Source organism: Littorina saxatilis, linkage group LG17, assembly GCF_037325665.1.
Source record: "Littorina saxatilis isolate snail1 linkage group LG17, US_GU_Lsax_2.0, whole genome shotgun sequence".
In the NCBI taxonomy this organism is placed as follows: Eukaryota; Metazoa; Mollusca; class Gastropoda; order Littorinimorpha; family Littorinidae; genus Littorina; species Littorina saxatilis.
Window position 1 is genome coordinate 69498698 of NC_090261.1, and position 21220 is coordinate 69519917.

Here is a 21220-nt window from a genome sequence, read left to right on the forward strand (position 1 = left end):
TAAAGAGAGAGAGAGAGAGTGTGTGTGTGTGTGTGTTACAGACAGAGCTAGACAGAGAGAGAGAGAGGAGACAGGAGCTGTGTATACGCCTGAATGGGAAGACTACCAAACTCATTTTTCAAGCATTTTATTCAAATTTTCTTTTTAAATATTTGTGGTGAACACTAGACTAGATATGTATCACACAGCGGCATTCCCAAAACTTGCATCAGCATTAACAAGTGAATAAGAAAATCAAACAAAGCAAAGAACTACATTTGAAAAAGTCAACAAAATATTTCATATAAATGTGTCCCGGATGAACAAAAACTTACACTGCAAAAATGAACCCCAAAATATATAAGTTCCAAAATGGACAAATGCATCTGACTAACAAACAAATACATGTACCTCTGAATTCAAATAAATTACACATTTGTTTACCCATAGCCCTCAATTTTACAGAACACATGCACACACCATATATGAATCACACTCTCAAGAGCTGCCTGTTATTTGCAAATGCCCATGAACATGAAATTTCATGTTTGAAGTGTGTGCATGATACATGAATCAGCATTCTAAGCAATAGACTACGTAGATACACAACCCGACAGTATAAACATTACAGTCTCTACCACAAGCAATAAACCTGCAGTACATGTACCACCAAACACCGATATAATGTGTCTAAACATAGATATTTGAGCTTTTTGTGAAGTCTATACTGGCCATCTGGTTAAAATATCAAGCAGTATAAGTGCTGATTTTCTATCAAAGAGTCTCCTGATGGGTTGCATGTATTTTATGACGGCTAACTCACAGAGGGCAACATGCATGTGTCTACAGCCAATACAGCTGAAGGCAGTGGTCTGCCTTGTTACATTAGCAATGAACGAACTCTATGCATTGCAACATGTTCGTTGTCATTGTAATAGACGAAATCCGAAAATAACTTGTCAGATTTGTATGGGTTGACAGGAGCATGTGTTTCAAACACACCCCTCGCTAGTGATTGGCCGCTTCAATGTTTGTCAGAGAAAACAAAAGGGTATTCACTATTCCACAACCCATTCAAACCTGAAAGTCTATTTGTACAGATTTTCTTGACTTCTTAAAATTGATCTAACAAGACTGAAAGTACAAACGAAGAGCAATTTTCAAAAAACAACCACGCATACTTGGTTGGAATGTGGAATGAAAATGGACAGGGGGGGGATATTTTTGTTCTCACAAAAATCAACCCAAAACACAAAGCCTCACATAAATGAATCATAACTTATATCCTACATGTATTTACATTTTATACTGTATATTTATTTGTGCAAAGAGGTATCAAGAAGTTCATCTAGTCTTCTGAAGCTGAAACATTTCTGAGCCTTGCAACTTGAGGAAATCCAACGTGAAATTGTTCAACAAGTGCATGAATGAGGTAGCAAAAAATTGATCATTTCTGAAAAGTGCTGACAAGCAAACAGACATTGTTTGGAAATAACTTCCCAGGTTTGTATGGGTTGTGAAAGAGTGAATACCCTTGCTTTTAGTGAGGCAAACTTTCCCATGTGGCAATTATTATAGGCCATTCACTAGCATGGGGTGTGTCTGAAACACGTGGACAAGGAGCACGTGTAGAAAGCTTGCCTCAATAAAAGTAAGAGTATTCACTCTTTCACAACCCATACAAACCCGACAGTTATTTCCACAGTTCGTCTATTGCTTCTGAGCTCTGTCATTGCTTTCAATCATATATTATTACTGTAGCCATTTTTTGCGGATGGACAGAAAGGTGGCTATCCACTATCCACCAGTTTTGCTGAACACAAAGCTTGTCAGAGACATACAAAATAAAATAACTCCACCATAGTTGGATGGTGAACACACATACGAGACAGAAAGAATCAATGCGGATTGAGTCAAACAGTGCAGCGCCCAACCTCTCACCAGCACTAACAAATAGCCCTTCAAAGGAACAAATCAAATGAAAATGTTCATCAGTTTCTTTAGCGGAAGTCTTCTTCTTCGTTCATGGGCTTAGAATTAGATTCCCACGTTCACTCATGTTTTTCGCACAAGTGGATTTTTACGTGTATGACCGTTTTTACCCTGCCATTCAGGCAACATACCCGGTACGCCAATTTCGGGGGAGGCATGCTGGATATTTTCGTGTTTCTATAACCCACCGAACTCTGACATGGATTACAGGATCTTTTCCGTGCGCACTTGGTCTTGTGCTTAGCGGAAGACCATACAAGTGAAATCTGCGCCAATACTTCTCATTTTCAGGGGAAGAAACACCCACTTTTGTGCATACATTGTACCTCCCACTGATGCGTGTGGGTCGACTTGGGACATGAGCAGATAGTTTCGAGATCCTGGAACAATCTCAAAGGACAGAAAATAAAGAGTAGAAAAAGGACGTAGTGAGGCCACCCACCTACCAGTCATATCGAGATCATGACCAAGAAAAGAGCCAAGGACGCCTTAAACTTCCAACACCTTAAACTTCCAACGCCTTAAACTTCCAACGCCTTAAACTTCCAACGCCTTAAACTTCTAACGCCTTAAACTTCCAACGCCTTAAACTTCCAACGCCTTAAACTTCCAACGCCTTAAACTTCCAACGCCTTAAACTTCCAACGCCTTAAACTTCCAAACATTGCCCACATTTGTATGGCACTTTAAGCAATTTTGCCAAAGAAGGTCCAAGCAACAACCCTTTCGTCAGTAGTAATATTGAGAAGCACTGGCCATCTTTTTTTTTTTTTTAACTTGTAGTGACCCAACAGTATATGTCCACACAGTCTGTTAACTGAACAGAGTTTGATACACATGCCTGTGCTTTAACAGGCAAGGTCATCGAAGGTACCAGTGTATTGCCACACAGTGTTAACTGAACAGAGTTTGATACACATGCCTGTGCTTTAACAGGCAAGGTCATCGAAGGTACCAGTGTATTGCCAAAGAAAGCAAAAGAGATCCTCCTCGCAGTCACACCCTTCAAGATTTTCTTCCACCATGTTTTCCTCAGACAAGCAACTCACTTCAGACTGAAGTTTGAACTGATAGTTTGAAGGAGTAACATTTACAAAAAGTATAGTTGTGGCACTTTTTAACAACAATCTTCAACAATAAAATCAACAAAAGGAGGCATATGAACCTCTTCCATTCGGCCACCAAAGCATATGACGTACATGTACCACACAGGAAAAAACACCTCTCTTTAGCGTAGATTATGTTATTTTCAATGCTGCATGGTTTCAATCAGTATGAGCAGGTACACGCACTGATTCGTCCATAAGCAATGTTTATAAATTGTCTACCTTACTGGACTCTTTCTTCCGTATCATGTTTTTAAACGCTCATGTGAAACTTAACAGCTGTGCAGATTCCAACGGCTTTGGTGATTTTATCAACACTCGGCATGTAACCCTCTCAACCATTACTGCCTCGTCAAGAATGTCATTTTGGAACACACACACACACACACACACACACACACACACACACACACACACACTCTCTTTCTCAATCTCTCTCTCCCACATCCACACCCATCACCCTTGCTCTTTAAACACAAATCAATGTTCCCACTCAAACAGGTAAACGCCACTGTATAATTAATCTTTCCAGGGATAAATTTCTTTGATATCCCAGAGCTGGGTGGGGGCAGAGGGGTCACAAGATTTGAGGTGAAGGAGGTTGTCTTCTCCGATGTCTACACATTTGTCCACATCAACATTGCGAATCAACCCGGTATTCTGCAACAAGAAAAAAAGTTCATGTCACTGGCATCTAAAACGTCAACACTGTTGCAAAAACATATCTGCACTACTGAGACTTTACTGACCTGTGAGAGTCGATAAAGAAATGTTTTGAATCCTACAACAAACGTCCTTGTTTCTTTCTCATGCAGGAGCAGTCAAGTTTCTTGCTCTTGACGTGTGTGTGTGTGTATATGTGTGTGTGTCTGCATGATGTTGAAGACAGCTTATGTTCCATTGTCTTTTCTGTCTTACTTTTTGATATCGATTGCTGAGCAACTTGGTGTTCTTCTACATTCCCTCATGCACTGCCTAAAAACTGTACTACGGACAATTTTACAGATTGTTTGCTGACGTGAGCTCTGGACAGTAATAAATCAACTGCAGCAGTCATCGACCAAAATACAACTTTTCTTGGCCGGTGATAGAGATGCACTTTCGCGCATGTAAAAAGATGGTGGTGTGAGCCAAAGCGACACAATGTTTCTATAGATCAGCAGGTGCAGTCTTAAATTAGAACTCGCTCATAAGAAATCCCGTTGAGATTCCTGCCTGTTTGATACAATTAAATCAAAACTATTAAGAAATCTTCTTTCTATGTCTTCAAATGCTTTTCTTAAAGGAGAAGCAGAATAAAGAAAATAAAGATTGCCTACCTCGTCCCATTTCCAAGGTCCAGCAGGTTCTACGTCGCAGCGTCTGATGTGTATGGTATCTCCGTTCTCTGTTCTCAGACACCACTCTCCAGTTCCTATCTGGCCTTTCTCGTTCAGCCGGTAGTACTGTGTCACACAAATGTAGCCATTCAACAAGCATGGAACGATGAAAGTTACAGGTTTGTTCATTCACTCCCTCGTATTGTCCAAGTTGCAAGAAGACCTCTTATTTTTCACATTTAGTGCACTTACGCCCGTCTAAACACTCACCCACATGCTTCAAATTGACATCCTACAAACAGTATACATCATGAAAACTAACTGCGGCTCCAGTGGGACCAAGGGATTTTGTTTTGTTTTGTACAGAGCTAATCTGACCACAGATCAAAGAGGCAAGTTCCACTGAAGAAAATTGACAACAAAATCATGACAGGCAATACCTGGTTGGACAAATACGTGCCCAATAGATGACCTCCAAAAATAACTCTGTCGACTGTGTATGGGTTCTTAAAGAGTGAATACTCTTGCTTTAATGAGGCAAGCTTAAGGGCAGGTGGGCCAGTGCACTATGTTGTTTTTTAATTTGAATGTTTTATTTTGTTTGAATGTTATTTTATGAAAGTAATGAATAAACAATGATAAATGAGTCACTTTTTGTATTTTGGGTTGCTGGTTTTTGTTTTATGCGACAAAAACAGTCAAAAACAGACATAACTGGAGTACAGGGGGAAAATAATATTTCAGCAGATATGATTGTCACACTTCTAATTATTGTTATATTTTATCTTTCTGGGTATGCTCTAGGGGATTACGAAGCAGATTTTGATTATTATATTTATATTTGGAGTTAAGGGACATTTCTTTGTTACAACTGTCAAACTTTAGGGTAACCCCTGCAAAAATTTTGTTTGAAATAACCTGGTTATGACTGTGTGGCGGGAGAGCCAGATTTGAAGAAAGTTTAATATAAAAGTTAGAGATGGAAGGCTTAGAATGGTCATGGTGTACAGAGTCCTTTCTGTCACGCTATCGCTGTTGTCAGCTTGTCAAAGAAGAGTGAGAATAATAGGGTTTATAACCAAAAGTAGACAATGCAAGGGAGGTAATTCCCTTTTCCGTTCCGTGTTGGCGGCCATTTATGTGGTGCGGACACGATTTACCGGCATACGGGTCGATGAATAGTAGTAAAACTTGACCAGTGTCCAATTGAACGAGGAGAGATTGGATGAAAGTTGTTTAATGGATGTAATTTGATGACCGCAAGATATTATTGTGGTTGATAGGGTAGCCGGAATGTGATGATTGTTGGTAGGGTTGGAAACAACGATCGCTGAATGAAATCATCGTTAGCTCAGAGGGAATGGGAAAAGTAGAATACAAGGAGATATAGGTTTCTTTGATGAAGATAGTGTTGTAGGTTGCTTAAATATTACAAACAGTTATTAAACGAGTGCTTGTTGTGATCAGCAAGTGTAAAGATAAAGGGAAAAGGACGGACTACATTGTCCGCGTAATGTTTTGCAAGTAGTGCGGTTAATGTTCTTTTTCGGTCAGCCAATCTGCCTCTGGTTCTGTGTGTTTGTTTACGTTGCCATGCAGATTGGTATAAAAGACAGTGTAAAATGAGGTTACTACACGCATTAGGACAGGCTTTAGAACAGAATAGAATGGGTTAGAATAAGGACATAGATTGAGGGTGCTAGGTTAGGGATTAGAATAGGGAGTGAGTAAAGGCAAGGTAGACTAGATCAAGATTTAGAATAGGGAGAAGAAGAAGAGACTTCGCATTCTGTTGAAGGGATAGTGTAGGGAAAACACAGCGTAACGATAAAAGAACTTAGAGATTCTTTCTACCTTTTCGTAAATTAGGACAGCTTAGGCATAGCCAGTTTAAAAGGACGACCGCGCATGTTACTGATTGTTTACTTCAAACAACAGTAAAGGTCCAAAAGATATGTAGGAGAGAAATTCCGTAGATAGTCAGAAATAAACAACCGGACTGTTAGAACGTCGGCGTGCGTTTGATTGAACGGTCCTAAATTAGCTAGCTAGGTGTGTTAGATTAAACCTTAGGTGACCTGTGTAGGTGAGGGCAAGCTCCTGTGTTTTTGGTGTCCCACCCTGTCTGCGCACGGTACTTTGTAAAAGAGATAAGACTGGAAATAAGGTAGGGATAACACACTTTGGTGGAGAATAAGTAGGGTCGTCCGCGACTCTGTCCCGTTCTCACTGAAGTTAATCTAGAAAGTTCTGAGGTCTTAGACCATCCTTATCCTCCGAAAACGGCGTATGGCTGCCTAAATGGCGGGGTAAAAAACGGTCATACACGTAAAATTCCACTCGTGCAAAAAACACGAGTGTACGTGGGAGTTTCAGCCCACGAACGCAGAAGAAGAAGAAGAAGACCATCCTTAAAAAATAGCCCAAAGAGGGAAGAACTGTTTCTCCCATTTCGTATTCCATCAAAATAAATAGGTCATAAGAAAGTTGTAGATAGTCAGTCAGGGAACAAAAGATCCTGTATGGGATAAACAGGTAGCTAGCTCGATATGCGGAGTCTCGATTTAGGATAGGATTATTTGGGGAAGGGAGATTAGGCGGCTTCATTGTTTTCCATAAAGATAATCTGCGCATTTTTGATGTTTGCCATGTAAAGGCTACCCGGGTTTTTGTATCAATTTTGTATGTGAATTTATGATATTGCATAATTTGCACCTGTTGTATTGGAAGACTTGTACACTTTTCTAGAAATGAGTTTAATAAACTATTTTATAGAAAAGTGATCCCATGGAATTGACTCCATCACTCGACTGAATGATTTTCATTGTTACCTGAGTCGTCACTTCTTCTCACTGATTTAACCTTTTTAGAAGGATAAGCTAACTCGGCAATTTTAGATGAAAGAGGATAAATATAGCACATCAGCAGATTTTAGTTGCACGCATTAGGGAAATGAACACAACGCGAGGCCAAAACTAGATCCGGAAAGGAGGAAATAATAGGTGCACACACTAAACAACAAATCTGCAGAGCTGCATAAAAGACGCACGTCTTGTTCATTATCTACAACTTTCACGGTTTTCCGCCGGGTAAATAAACAAACATTCAATGCAATAGGAAAACTGCTACAACTGTAATACAATGGCAACAAATTCTTTCGTAATCCCCCAGAATGTGATATTCTGCACAAACTGCACAAAAAATTATTGCTCTAGCTAAATTACAGCCAGAGAAATCGCAACACCACAGATGCAACTGCCGCAAAAATGGCCGACATGAGAAAAACGACGTTGAAGATAAAACTATTCAAATATTGTCTTTATTGACACATAAATATGACACTTTAGACAAAAACACAGACACACATGCATTTTAGGTATGTTATGAGACCATTATCTGCAAAAAAATTTTAAAAAGGGTTTTGATCAATTTGTCCATTTTGCACTGGCCCACCTCCCCTTAAAACAAGTGCTCCTTGTCCATTTCAGACACACCCCTTGTTAGTGACTGGCCTATAATGTCACATGGAAAAGTTTGACTCAATAAAAGCAAAAATATTCACTCTTTCACAACCCATACAACCCAACAGAGTTATTTCTCAACACCGTCCATTACAGAGGCAAGTTGAATGCAAAAGAAAAGTTCTAAGATAACTGGAATCCCTTACCTGGTTGCTCCCTCCATGGTGACAGTAGTAAGCGCCGATGGGTCCTCCCCCCATCCCTTGCCCCATGGAGTCCCAGCACTTGTTGCCCCTCTTCTGCTTAAACTGTCACAACAGCACAACATTAACACAATGTACTCATGGCCAACTGTGACAAAAGTTTTGTTATTTGCGGAGAACACATTCATGCTAATTATATCAAGATTTCTGCACAATACTTCAAAATGCCTCTGCACAGTGAAAAGTGTGAAACTATCACCCAAGGGACCAACTAAAAGTGGTCATTACTGACAGGTGGTCATCACTGACAGGTGGTCATCACTGACAGGTGGTCATTACTGACAGGTGGTCATCACTGACAGGTGGTCGTTAGTGAAAGGTGGTCGTTAGTGACAGGTGGTCGTTAGTGAAAGGTGAAGTATAAAGGAAAGAACCTCCTCGGGGGTTCTGTAGGGTGGTCGAAATTGGCAAGTGGTCACAAGGGCAGGTTGGACTGTATTGTTATTATTATCATTCAGACAGGCTACCTGCGACGTACAGACACTTCCTTCTGGTCCCAATCATGTCCTTTCATCACAGGTACCACTGTATTACCAAGCCAGCAAAAGAGAATGCTACAAAAGAAATGGTTTTATTTCCTACCTCTCCCCACGCCTTGTTGCGTGGTGGAAGGGGATACAGATCATAGACCTCGTATGCCACGTTGTCCATGAACCACTTGAAGCTCTTGCAGTTGTTGTCCTTCTTGAACTGCACCTGTTTGCTGATGTCACCAATGGGATACCCACGCACCATTGGTTCTCTCGTGTAAAAATATTCACGGAACTCTTCTCCTAACCATACTTCCACCACTCTCATGTAATTCTGAAAAAGAAGAAAGGCAAAATTAGATTCACTTTTCCATTCATAAACATAATCAAAGCCGGGATGATAGCTGTTCAGTTTGCAAACAGGAAAACATCTATTTTGATAAGAACAAGTATAGGAACATTTATCCATTGATATGTCTACACAGGTTCATAACTTCCACGCTAGCAAATGCACCCGGGTGTCAGAAACACATGCGTGACAAGTACCCTAAAAGATTCAGTTAAAAATTGGAGTGATCTCAAAGCCTGTAACAATGAACTGGGCACAAAATTAAAGTTACAGTACACTTCTTGAAATGTTTGTATGTGGCTGCACAACACACACACACACACACACCCCCACACCCACACACTTTCACGCTCTTCCCCTCTCTCACTGCTCTACTGCAGCACTACCACAAAATATTAACCACATATCGGACCTACTGAAAATATCCATGAGCATGTAACATGAGTGACTTACAAGCGTGATGACAGGTATTTTCTCCTTGTGTTGCCCTGTACTGTAGGGCATGAAGTTTCTGTAGATGTGACCCACTCGGGAACACGGCACCCACTCTACCCTACCCCCGCACTGCCAGATCTGCACAAATCAAATCAAATCAACTGCATTATCAAAATCTGAGAAATTACATTGGTGGCGCATAAGCATGAAGACAAACGGAACACTACAACATTGTCAACATTAAAATATATTTTCTAACTAATACAATTCCTATATAACCAAACATCTTGCTGAATACAAATAATCTTACCATAAAGATGTCAAATGTGTAAATGTGAGACAGGGTAAGTAACCCTTTTCTTGTAACCCATTTGTGTGTGTGTGTGTGTGTGTGTGTGTGTGTGTGTGTGTGTGTGTGTGTGTGTGTGTGTGTGTGTGTGTGTGTGTATGATCAAAAACAAACTACTCTCCTGTACCTTAAACGAGAGTTCAAAATTCTCTCCTCCCCAGATGCGCAGACCGGGGTCATAACCTCCAAGCTCAAAGAAGTAATTTCTGTCCATGGCAAACAGACCACCAGCGTGCGTAGGCGACCTGTGACAATCAAATACCAAGCACATTAATTAAGGAGCTTTAATGATATACGATACCGATACATCAACAGTCTGGCGGTGATCTTATGATTCATTTTCTACTGCTGATGTGTTGAAGTCACAAACTTTGTTCTTGAAATTCTTTGTCACTAAATTTCCTCAGAAAACATTGAGAAGGAGTGACAACATTTTGATGTGATGCCATTTTTCATGTTATAACGTCTTTTCAAACTTTTATTTGGCTTTTGAGGTCAGAGATTTCACTTCGAAAATGAGAACCCAAAAGACATGTGTTTTTTAAATCGATATCCTATGCCTTTAAAAATAAAAGAAATTGTCAACAGAACAAGCGTTGTCTAATTAGTCTTTTAACTTGCACTAACAACTTATTTAATTTTTGAAGAAACTGAACACTTCAGAACAATCACTAGCACTCCTGACACGCAGGCTGCAACAGACAAATAGTTGTTTTACTGTAAACATGTATTTCTAAAGTGGTTATTCTCATCTTTTCCTCACTCTGTAATTGTTCACAACTTGTTTTAATAATCCATTTTGTGTGTCCATTCCAGGTACCAAAATAAAACAAGCACAGAAATAAATTAGCCAATTTTTCTTTTCACTGTGTGCATGCCAGCAAATGACATTTTCGAGTAACAGGGATTTTCGTTACGTTGCAAGGTTTATACTCACGGGTATGGTTCACTGTTGTATGCTCGTTTATCCAGCTCTTTCTTCGGCACCTGGCTCTCCTTGTAGAGGAACCCCCACTCGAAGATACCGCGGTGATGGACGGTGGAATAGACCGGTCGGTACTGGAAGTTGTCCCAGTCAATGCCGTCCACGATTGGCACTGCCATGGTCTTCCTGATACACAAGATGGAAAGGAAGAATTCAAAAGCAGAGAATAGCAAATATGCTTTCCAAAAATGTCAAGTTCTTGAAATGAGTCATACCTTGGCATTCCTTTTTCAGGCTCAAAGAAAGAATGCAGTCTATCTGTTTCAGATTTACCCTGATGGACAAAATTGAAAAGAAGAATTCAAAAACAGAAATAGCAAATATGCTGACCCGAACATTCCAAGTTCTTCAAATGAGCCATGCCTGGGCATTCATTTTTAAAGTTTAAATGAAGTTAGCAGTCTCATTTTGGGGGGATGAATTTTTCACAAAAAGCAAAACCACTGAAGTGGAAGTTTGGTCATTCTAGTGGCACAAATCCCATCTTCACCTGTTTGTTTCTACATTTCTAACTTTATCGCACGCAGCAGTATTTGTCTGCTGCTGTATTTCCTCTTTTTCTCACACAAAGATCTGCATATTTAAACAATCTCTCACACTCCAGAATGATTGAACATTATATTCTCTCTGTCAGTTTGTCTGTCCTTCTCTCTTCAGCTCTCTCTATTACCAATAATGGTAATGCAAGTGCACCAATTACCTGTCCACCCTGATTCTGTCCAGCAAGGGAGGGAGCCAGTTACGGTTGCATTCGCAGTGGGCGTCCAGGAAGACGATGACGTCCCCTGTCGACAACTCCGCTCCTCGGGTTCGAGTCCGAATCAATCCCTCGCGTTCCTTGTTCCTGTACAGCTTAACCAGGCCGTTGAACTGCTTCAGGTAGTCCTCCAGATGACCCTTCAGGTTTTCTGAGACAGAATGTGCAACGATAAACATTACTATTGAGACAGAGTGACACAGTCATCCCCACAGCAGCTGCTCTGCAGAGTTGCCTGCCTTGAGCACTGAGCTATTTCTAGCTCAAACATTCAATGGTTGTCAGACACCTGTGGGTTTTAGAGAACTTTTTGTGACCTATGGAGGGCCTGACTGCTGTTTTTCTCTTGCAATGCTCTTGCAAACCACTTTCTACACCACCTATGTTGACCAAGGTTTTTTTTAGCCAAGACCAGCTAGCACAGCTGGTCACTCAGAATTGTAGTAACTGTGTAGTAACTGTGTATCAACACGCTGGAATGCAGGCGTTAGATGGACGTTACAGGAAGCGACTGAAGCTAACAGTCTGAGCGGGTATATCCGTACCTGGTCAGATAGAGCTATATGAGTGGGTACGGATATATCCGTACCTGGGAGACAATGAGTTAACCCCCCCCCCCCCCCCCACTTAAGACTCCCTTTTGAAAGACTTTTTTTATTTACCTTTGAGAGACCTTGATTTTTCAGATGTTTTTGTTCATTACCTCTGTTAATTTACCTTAAGTTAAAACTCCATCCTATTTAAAGACCCTGACATTTTGGAAAGTCTTAAAACAAAGCGAGGTTCCACTGTACCAGTTTGCTCCATAAAATATCACAAGAAGGAACTCCCAGCCAACGACGGTCTTACCTTTATCACTGAAGTCATCCACCATGACCACCTCCTTGAGCATGTGTTTTGGGGAGGTGTTGATGACACTGTGGACTGTCCTCACCAGGGTGGAGAACCCCTCGTTGTGGAAGACCAGGATGACACTGGCTGTGGGCTGCTTATCCGGATAGTTCCAGTACTTGCACCTGAAAACACACTGCACTGTACAGCTCCATTCAACAGTGTTTTTTATCAGACCAACTCCTTCTTACTTATGTTTTATAGCTGCGTGTCTATCTTTTTCTACTTCTTACAATTCATGAACTTTGTTTTTCTGGCAGTTCCAAGTTCAGCGAGTGGAGTTTTGAGTAGAGCTAGTTAAAATAGGTTTGTGGGTGGCCCAGGCTCAGCATCATCATACAATTACTGACTTTTTTTATGTTCTCCTTGGGGTTTCTGACAGACATTTAGCTTTGCCTTGGTAATACAAATGTTTTAGCAATCCCCCACAAATAGTTATGGGTTACCTCACAATCTTGTTGTCATTCCCTAGTACAGTTCACTATGTCACCAAGCTTTGCTGAGAAAAGGTAATGGGACAGCACTGTCTGACAACAGCAGAAAACAATTGAGACTCCTTTACAAAATTCTTGCTTGGTGAATTTCTGAATAAAGGTCACTGATTATTATGCCTCAGGCCAAAGACAGTCCATTCTACTCTTACCACATTAGATAATCTATGTGATCTATCCCTCTGAGTCACACACACACAGTACACCATGGCAGACTAACTGCTATTTTGTTTCAAGTAAAGAACTTGTGATCAAAGTGAAGTTAGAGAGTAGAGAGAGAGAGAGAGAGAGAGAGAGAGAGAGAGAGAGAGAGAGAGAGAGAGAGAGAGAGAACAAGAACAAGAACAAAGAACAAAGAACAAAGAACAAGAACAAATCTTTAATTGTCTAAGGCCACAGCCCCTTACAATAGTGGTTAAAATAACAGCAATAATATCTGCACAGTTATAAATTATAGTCACGCATAAAATTCAACAAATACATTAAGACCCTGATGACATGTCACTGAACCTGATTTATAAGGGTTCGTCTCTTCTGTAACATGAAGAGAGAGAGAGAGAGAGAGAGAGAGAGAGAGAGAGAGAGAGAGAGAGAGAGAGAGAGAGAGAGAGAGAGAGAGAGAGAGAGAGAGAGAGGGAGAGCGCAGTATTCTATTTCAGACCTATTTTCCCTCAGTTGTAAATCTATTTTTTTCCTCTTTCATGCTTCATTGACAAGGAGAAAATCCGTCTGAACATGACTACATGACTCGAAGACTTACTCATCCAGGCGTGTGTCAGGGATGGTCCTGTTCATGGCGATCTTGTCACTGTTCACCATGTTGAAGCCATACTGCCGAATCTCTTGCTCTGATTTGGATTTCTCATCCATTGAAGTGTACACCGGATCTCCATTCTCACCTGAAATAAAAACATTTAATGTGACTCATTTTCAGAGCTTAGCTGAGGTCAACAAAGTAGCAAAGGTTCCAAAATAAAGAATCCCAAAGTAGCAATTCCCACTCACGAACACATGTTACTGTACAAAGATATACACAAATCAATGCATACACAGTCGCATGTATGCTCGAGACAAAAATGCAAGTCAAAGGACAGATGCTGAAGAGATACAGAGAGAGGGAGACATGCACACACAAATCTATAAACACCTGTGTACACAAGCGTGGTTCATCCTCTCCCCTCCCATCTACTCTCACCTTCATCTTTCAGTCATTTCTTTAAATATCCCCGTCAACAGTTTTCTTGCGTTTCTTTGAGGAGGCTACATAGGCCCAAAGTTGCCTAGCTTGCGTTTGAAGAAGATCAACACCTTCAGAATGTCTGTTGCTTTTCCAGGAACATCATCAATTCCTCTCTTCCCTCTTACCCAACCCCTCATCATACGTTAGTTATCCTACCACCCAACCCCCCCTCTCTTCCCTGACCTAGCGCCTAACTCAAAGTTGCCCAGTTTGCCTCTCAAGAAGGACTTTTTTGTTAAATGTCTGCTGCTTTTCAGGGAACAAGATCGTAAATTTTCCTCTCACTTACTCACCCCCCCCCCCCCTTCCTTCTCACCCCCAAGCACCTCCCCAAATACCTCTCTTCTCTTACTGAGGAGGTTCCCAATAGGTTCAAAGTCGCCAAGCTTACCTCTCCTGAAGAATGCCTTTGGGATGTTTGATTTTTTTGTGGGGAATGTCATGGACATTTTCCTTCTCACTTAACCCGTCATCTCAACCCTTACACCCCCCCCCCCCCCCCCCCCCCTACACCCCCTCTTATCTCACCTGGAGCATGACTCGGAGATGGCTCTTTGGGCTCATAGTTGCCTATTTTTCCTTTGGTGACAAACGCCTTGGGGATGTCGGCCGTTTTCCCCTGAACATCATCACCACCTGCAGGTCCCTCGTGATCCCCTGGGGGCGGTACAATGTTCTCCTCCTTCTCCTCCACCATGTGAACAACTGCCCCGTGTTTGTGCTGCTTGTACGCATCTTTCTGCGGGGTGTGAACAATTTTCATAAGAAACGGTAAACATGTAGATTAGTTGCTTGACTTACATTTTCAGTCAAAAAGTGATCAAGGTTCTCTCATAAAGTATGTATAGTCTTGAAATTAATACTTTTGCCAGCAGCAAACATAATTCATTATTAATAGTAACCTGGATGCACATGCCATCAAATACAAAACTACCACTTGTAATGCAGGAAAAACCTACCACTCAGGGTAAAGGGTAAACACCAAGGTCAACACAAGTAAACCATTATAGAGTATGAGTCCCACGTGTTATTACTACATACATGTATCGCCTTTTCTTACACACACACACTCTCTCACACACACACACACACACACGCACACACACACACGCACACACACACACACACACACACACACACACACAGTGACACACACACACCGTGAGCTGCATAATCAAAAGGCAGCAGAGGTCAGCTGAGATACCCTTTTCACTGGAGTATGCACTCACATTTCAAACATATTTTTTGTGCAGGTTTTAAAAGAATTCCTTTTTATATATTTTTTGTGCACGTTTTGAAAGAATTCCTTTTTGAGCGCATATTTGTGAAGATGCCTTCTACACAAAAATAACACTTTCAGCCAGGTGCACACACTTGATAGCAGCTGCACCAGAAGTCTCATAGATTTTCACTTCACAGCATTTTAAACATTTTACTGTCAACATTATTAGGCAACAGCTGTGCAACACAGCTTCTTCACTTTTCAACTGAAGCAATACTGAATGAAATAAAGTAAAGCCTGGTATACATAAGAGAGAAAAACAGAGTATCATGCAAGGCTGATTTTCCTTTGATCAGAATTAAAAAAGAATGTTCTTGTCAGTTTTAGTGCTCCCTTGCTTTAGAGTAGCATTTTGCTTCCAATATGATCATATATATATCATACAGGGTTTGGTTTACTAGTGCGCCTTGCACCGTTGGCACATACAATCTGAAAATGTCCCATTAGAATTCCCTTCATCGTGTCAAAGGGCGCACCGCGTCATCCTATGCACATTTTATATATATTGGAAAACATACACAAAAACACACACCACGATAACATGATACAGTGGCCAATTATCAGATGGCGCCATAGTGCACCATTTTGCCTCTTTTGACAAAAACATTTCCGTAGCTTGGTGCTTCTTGTCTTTTTTCCCAGACTGAACCCTGTATCACAAGAGAATAAAGTCTATCCATACGATTGTGCACCCTGAACATTCACATACATGCAGTTGCATTCAATGGGGCTCCCTCTTTCACACTCACACTCACAGCTGCATAAACTTGGACAGAATCAGCTATAGTATACTTCAGATTTTAAACACAAAATTCTACTCTGGCGACTCTTTTGTTTGCCTTGCCTTTTGATGTTATCTTTTACCCATATTTACTCCTTTTTTTCCACATCCATAGAAAACACATGTAAAATGACAAAAGACCAGAACATTCATATTACCCTTATACCAGATCATAGACAGACAGACACACATTGCACTCTAAGTCTAAGCATGAACGCAGTCCTTTTTCACTGACGTGTACTCACATCTTCACTTCTCTTGCGGTCCATGAAGTGTTTGTAGCTCTCCTGGCTGTCTTCGCCCAGCTTCAAATGAAACAGGTACGGTCCCAGCAGCAACAGAGACACCACAAATAATCCCAACTTCACCAGGAAGTTCCGTCTCATATTGCGCCCCATTTTGCTCGCTTGTGTTCTTGCAGGTTATGTCACAAATCTGTGTGGCTCATTTGGCGCCCGGTTGACTGTGTCCAGATGACCCACTTCTATTTAAGTCCAAGAACCTTTAGTTTATTTAGCTCCTGTGTTTTACTGCTTGAAGAGGTTATTATTCTGTCTAAAGTATTTGCCACTAATTGAGTCCTACTCAGCTTGGCAGTATTAAAGTTCCACAGGTTTTTGTTTCCAATGTTCGTCTTTTTTTGAAGATGTGTTGCACAAGCTGTTCCGTTCTGCTGGTTGTCATGGCATTATCTTTTACAGCCTGAAAAAAACACAACATCGTTTTAACTAAACATATCTAAACATAGTGTTTTAATGGCTTGCCCATGCAGGTACGCGTGATTCACCAACACAGTTTAATTATTGTACCTTTACATATATTGTTGTCTCAAATTTTTACATTAAGAACACAAAAACCTGCTTAGAAACAAAGAAGTATAATTAAGCAAGATTCTCACATTCACAAGTCACATTTCTCGATCCCTCGATCTCCCCGTTCCCTGACGATCCACCCCTCAATCTCATAAGCAGCGCACAAACAGCTTTACAAATTACATGCCAGTAGGATAAAAACATCTGAACCCAAATTGTAGGTGCATAGCTTTAGGTTATGCCATTTATGAAACTTTTTGTTTAATTAAAAATATGAAACAAAAATATATATATTACAAATTACGTACATTAGGCCAAAAAAAAAATAGGTGTGGTTACGGTAACATAGCCAAAAAAAATAGGGTAGGAAGGTAGGCAATCGCTTTTTTTTTTTACAACTTTTTTTTCTAATTTGTACAAATTAAACCTACTTGACAGGGAAATAAGTGTGCGACTCGGGCGCTTTCGCTTTCATTGCGTTTTCTGCACTCGTTTTCTTGTGTATTTTTGTTTTTTTTGACAAATGTAATAAAAAGTTATAGGGTCGGCCCCTAAAAATAGGGTAGGTCGGGTTACCGTAACCACACCTATTTTTTTTGTAGGCCTTAGAAATCTAAGTCCGATCATACAGTCAACTCTTCATTGTATACATGTGCAAAAAAGTTTAAAATAAATGGATACACACACACACACACTGCATTTTGTTTCTCTTTGTACAAAAACTATTCTACATAAATCCCCTAGCCTTTAAACTCTCAGAAGACTTGTTCACCTCTCTCTACCTCCTCCTTTCTTCTTGGAAGAAAAGCAAACACTGGCTAATTGTAAGCAAATATAAAGGTAGACTATCCTTAATCACTTGTAATCTTCTCTTCAACACAGCCAAGCGTGACTTGAATGGCTCATCCTGTGTTCGGGTAAACAAAAGGGACTCCCTGTACCTTCGAGACAAAAAAGTTGGATCAATCACTTCGTCCGCTTTTTACCAAGTTTCGATACGCTCTTCTGAAACTATTTATCTGATTCAACATAAACATGCCCGTTCTTACTTACTCATTTTTACTATGCTCCACCGCAAGGGTGCTTCTTCCCCAATAAATCACTCGGACTGACAACCAGAGTTAACCTTTTCAACCCGAGTAAAAAAACAACTCGTCCGTTTGATTGCGTGTCCAGCGAAGTGTACCGAAAGAGTTTTCTCCCCTCTTGTGCAGAAGGCACTTGTCTGTGGTTTAGTGGTATGGACTAAAGAACGCTGCGAGCATTCATTTTCTTCCAGCTCAGCGAGAAAACGCTGCCCCATTGTACTTTGCCGAGTCCCCCCCCCCCCCCTCCCCCTTTTACATTTAGTCAAGTTTTGACTAAATGTTTTAACATAGAGGGGGAATCGAGATGAGGGTAGTGGTGTACGTGTGACGGTGTGTGTGTGTGTGTGTGTGTGTGTGTGTGTATAAAGTGATTCCGAGAAAACTACTGGACCGATCTTCATGAAACTTCACATGAGAGTTCCCGAGTATAATATCCCCAGACGTTTTTTTTCATTTGTTTGATAAATGTCTTTGATGACGTCATATCCGGCTTTTTGGGAACTCAGAACTCAGAACTTTATTACATAAGGATAAAGGTTTTAGGCTTAGCCTAATCTTCCAACCTGTCCTTGGAACATATACAGAGAATAATTGTAAACAAAAGCAAAGACTGCGCACATACCTCATCAAAGTATTAAACTAATAAAACATCAAAATAATGGTCGAGTATAAACATAAAAAATATTGGACTCACAAAGTCATATAAAACAAAACCAGACACAAACAAACGTAAATGTTTTTTAAAATTTCTTAAAAAAGTACAGCAATGTATTGCCGAACAGGGCCATATACAGGCAGCTAAAGTTTCAAGAAGAAGGGGGAGGGGGACGAGGGATTACACATTCAGATTAACTACATATACAATATTTAAAAAAACAAACAAACACTTAAGAGCATTGCATACATTATCCGAGTACACAATGGAAACTAAACATCAGGGGCAGTTTATAGTGTGATCAAATGTGTGTGCAACTGCCTTTTAAAGGCCTTTAAGGATGCGGATCGTTTGATTTCTATTGGCAAAGAATTCCACAGAGATGATCCTGAAAAAGCTAAGCTGGATTTATAAAGATCTATACGAGGAATTGGAGGAAGTAAATTTTGAGACCCATACCTCTTCGTAACATGTGTAAAATAGGATTGCACATAACTGGGCACATCACCATGAACTAATTTATACATAAAGACAGCCTTATTGTATGCAAGGTGGGTTTTCAGGGGAAGGAAATTAAGGCTGTTTAACTTCATTTTTGTAGACATGTGCGATTCATACAGGATAAGTTTTGCAGCACGACGGTACAAAGAATTGAGTTTCAATAAGTGAACATCACTGCAGCCATCCCATAATGTGGAAGGAAAATTAATATGAGGCATTATAATTATGAGCATGAACGAACATTTTTAATGTTTCAGACTTCGCAGGGGACGTTGAGGCAGCACTGTCACGCTCTCATTTTTGAACCAAATCGGTTGAAACTTTGATCAAGTAATCTTCGACGAAGCCCGGATTTGGTATTGCATTTCAGCTTGGAGGCTTAAAAATTAATTTATGAGTTTGCTCATAAAGTTGTCATTAAAATCGATCTTTCGCAAACAGATTTAAGATTGATTGCATTGTATTCCTCGTCTTCTTCTCAATTCAAAAATATATAGATATGTCATGTTTACTCTAAAAATGACTGTGCTCAGAATAAAAGATAATAGGTGCAGTAATTTAAATACTACGGACGCGCGTGCTTCGCGGCGGCGAGCGTGACCCGTCTCGGTCTTCGGTATGGTTTAATATAGCCGAGACTATCTGAATGTAGTCTCGGCGATGATTGGTTTGTGGTGTTGATCTTGACTAAATGTTTTTATCAGACATGAGACCAGCAAATGTTCCAAAAGTAGGAAACTAAGCCGGGGTCCAGGGGCCGCATAGGCCACTGATGGGGTCCAGGGGCAATGCCCCGGTAGGGGGTTCAGGCAAAACCCCCCTGACGGAAAATGAATGTTAGAATTATAAAGGCCATTTTGGGGCCTATCCTGATAGCAAAAAATTAGATCATGCCTTTTTAAAAAGCTATAAAAACCACAAGAATAATATGTTTTAGCATTTTAAACAAAAGTGTAATTTATAACAATCACACACACACAAAACTTACTTGAAAACTTTCAGAACCAACACATTTTTTCCACCAAGTCCGTATTTCACCACGCAGTGGCCGTTGTCGCACCACGTGCACACGGCCTGACCGGGAATGAATATCTTGGCGATACTGTCGCCAATGAGCTGGCGCCTTTCTTTCTTGTTGATAATGACAGTCACTTCTTCTGACAGCCAGTTGGCTTTCCACTTGCTTTTCACACTTTGGTCGTCGGTCGTAAGAGCTTCCAAAGCCGACAAAACAATACCGGGAATCCAGACGCCATGATGCTACCTTTTTCACCTTCGGCGTTTGGAGATCGGCAAAAAAAACCCGCGGGTTAGGGGGAAAAATGTACCCGATGCTCCCCAGCATGTTGTAAGAGGCGACTAACGGATTCTGTTTCTCCTTTTACCCTTGTTAAGTGTTTCTTGTATAGAATATAGTCAATGTTTGTACAGATTTTAGTCAAGCAGTATGTAAGAAATGTTAAGTCCTTTGTACTGGAAACTTGCATTCTCCCAGTAAGGTAATATATTGTACTACGTTGCAAGCCCCTGGAACAATTTTTTTATTAGTGCTTTTGTGAACAAGAAACAATTAACAAGTGGCTCTATCCCATCTCCCCCCCCTTTCTCCGTCGCGATATAACCTTCGTGATTGAAAACGACGTTCAGTAAACACCAAATAAAGAAAAGCCAATCAAAACAACCCGCAAACCGCCATCGGTGAATAATTAGGCCTAGGCAATAATCGTCGGAGATTGACAGCCAATCAAACGCGACCCATAATACTGCTATGGGTTCACACGAGTGCTGGGGTGCGAATGCACTGACTTCAGACGCAGACAGCTTCAGCTGAACGGTTCATACCACCCCCCCCCCCTTTTTTTTTCTCAACGAATTTGCATCGATCTCAAGAATGGTCTGTGAGCTAAGGAAAATATTCGGACAAGTCCCATGTCTGATTTTATATCGCTTCACGCGACTTGCTTTTTTGTGTGTGTGTGTGTGTGGGGGGGGTAGTGTGTTTTTATGTGTGGGT

At 40.7% G+C, this 21220-nt stretch overlaps 1 protein-coding gene across 2 annotated transcripts; it reads right to left on the bottom strand.

The window, feature by feature from the left end:
- Positions 1 to 111: 111 nt before the first annotated feature.
- LOC138952356 (N-acetylgalactosaminyltransferase 7-like) lies at positions 112 to 18148 on the bottom strand. 2 transcript variants are annotated; one of them, XR_011451354.1, is made up of 14 exons: positions 18016 to 18148; positions 16396 to 16852; positions 14616 to 14826; positions 13608 to 13746; positions 12315 to 12481; positions 11409 to 11616; positions 10661 to 10834; positions 9851 to 9968; positions 9393 to 9512; positions 8703 to 8924; positions 8064 to 8165; positions 4397 to 4522; positions 2604 to 3737; positions 112 to 2459 (listed from the first exon to the last, which is right to left on the bottom strand). XR_011451354.1 is itself a non-coding variant. In XM_070324012.1 (13 exons), the coding sequence occupies exons 2-13, from the start codon at positions 16546 to 16548 to the stop codon at positions 3597 to 3599; spliced, it is 1881 nt and encodes a 626-aa protein (XP_070180113.1). In that variant the 5' UTR covers positions 16549 to 16852; positions 18016 to 18148; the 3' UTR covers positions 112 to 3596. The 2 variants fall into 2 exon arrangements, 1 of the variants encoding a protein (XP_070180113.1); XM_070324012.1 differs by having other exon boundaries at positions 112 to 3737.
- Positions 18149 to 21220: the final 3072 nt, after the last annotated feature.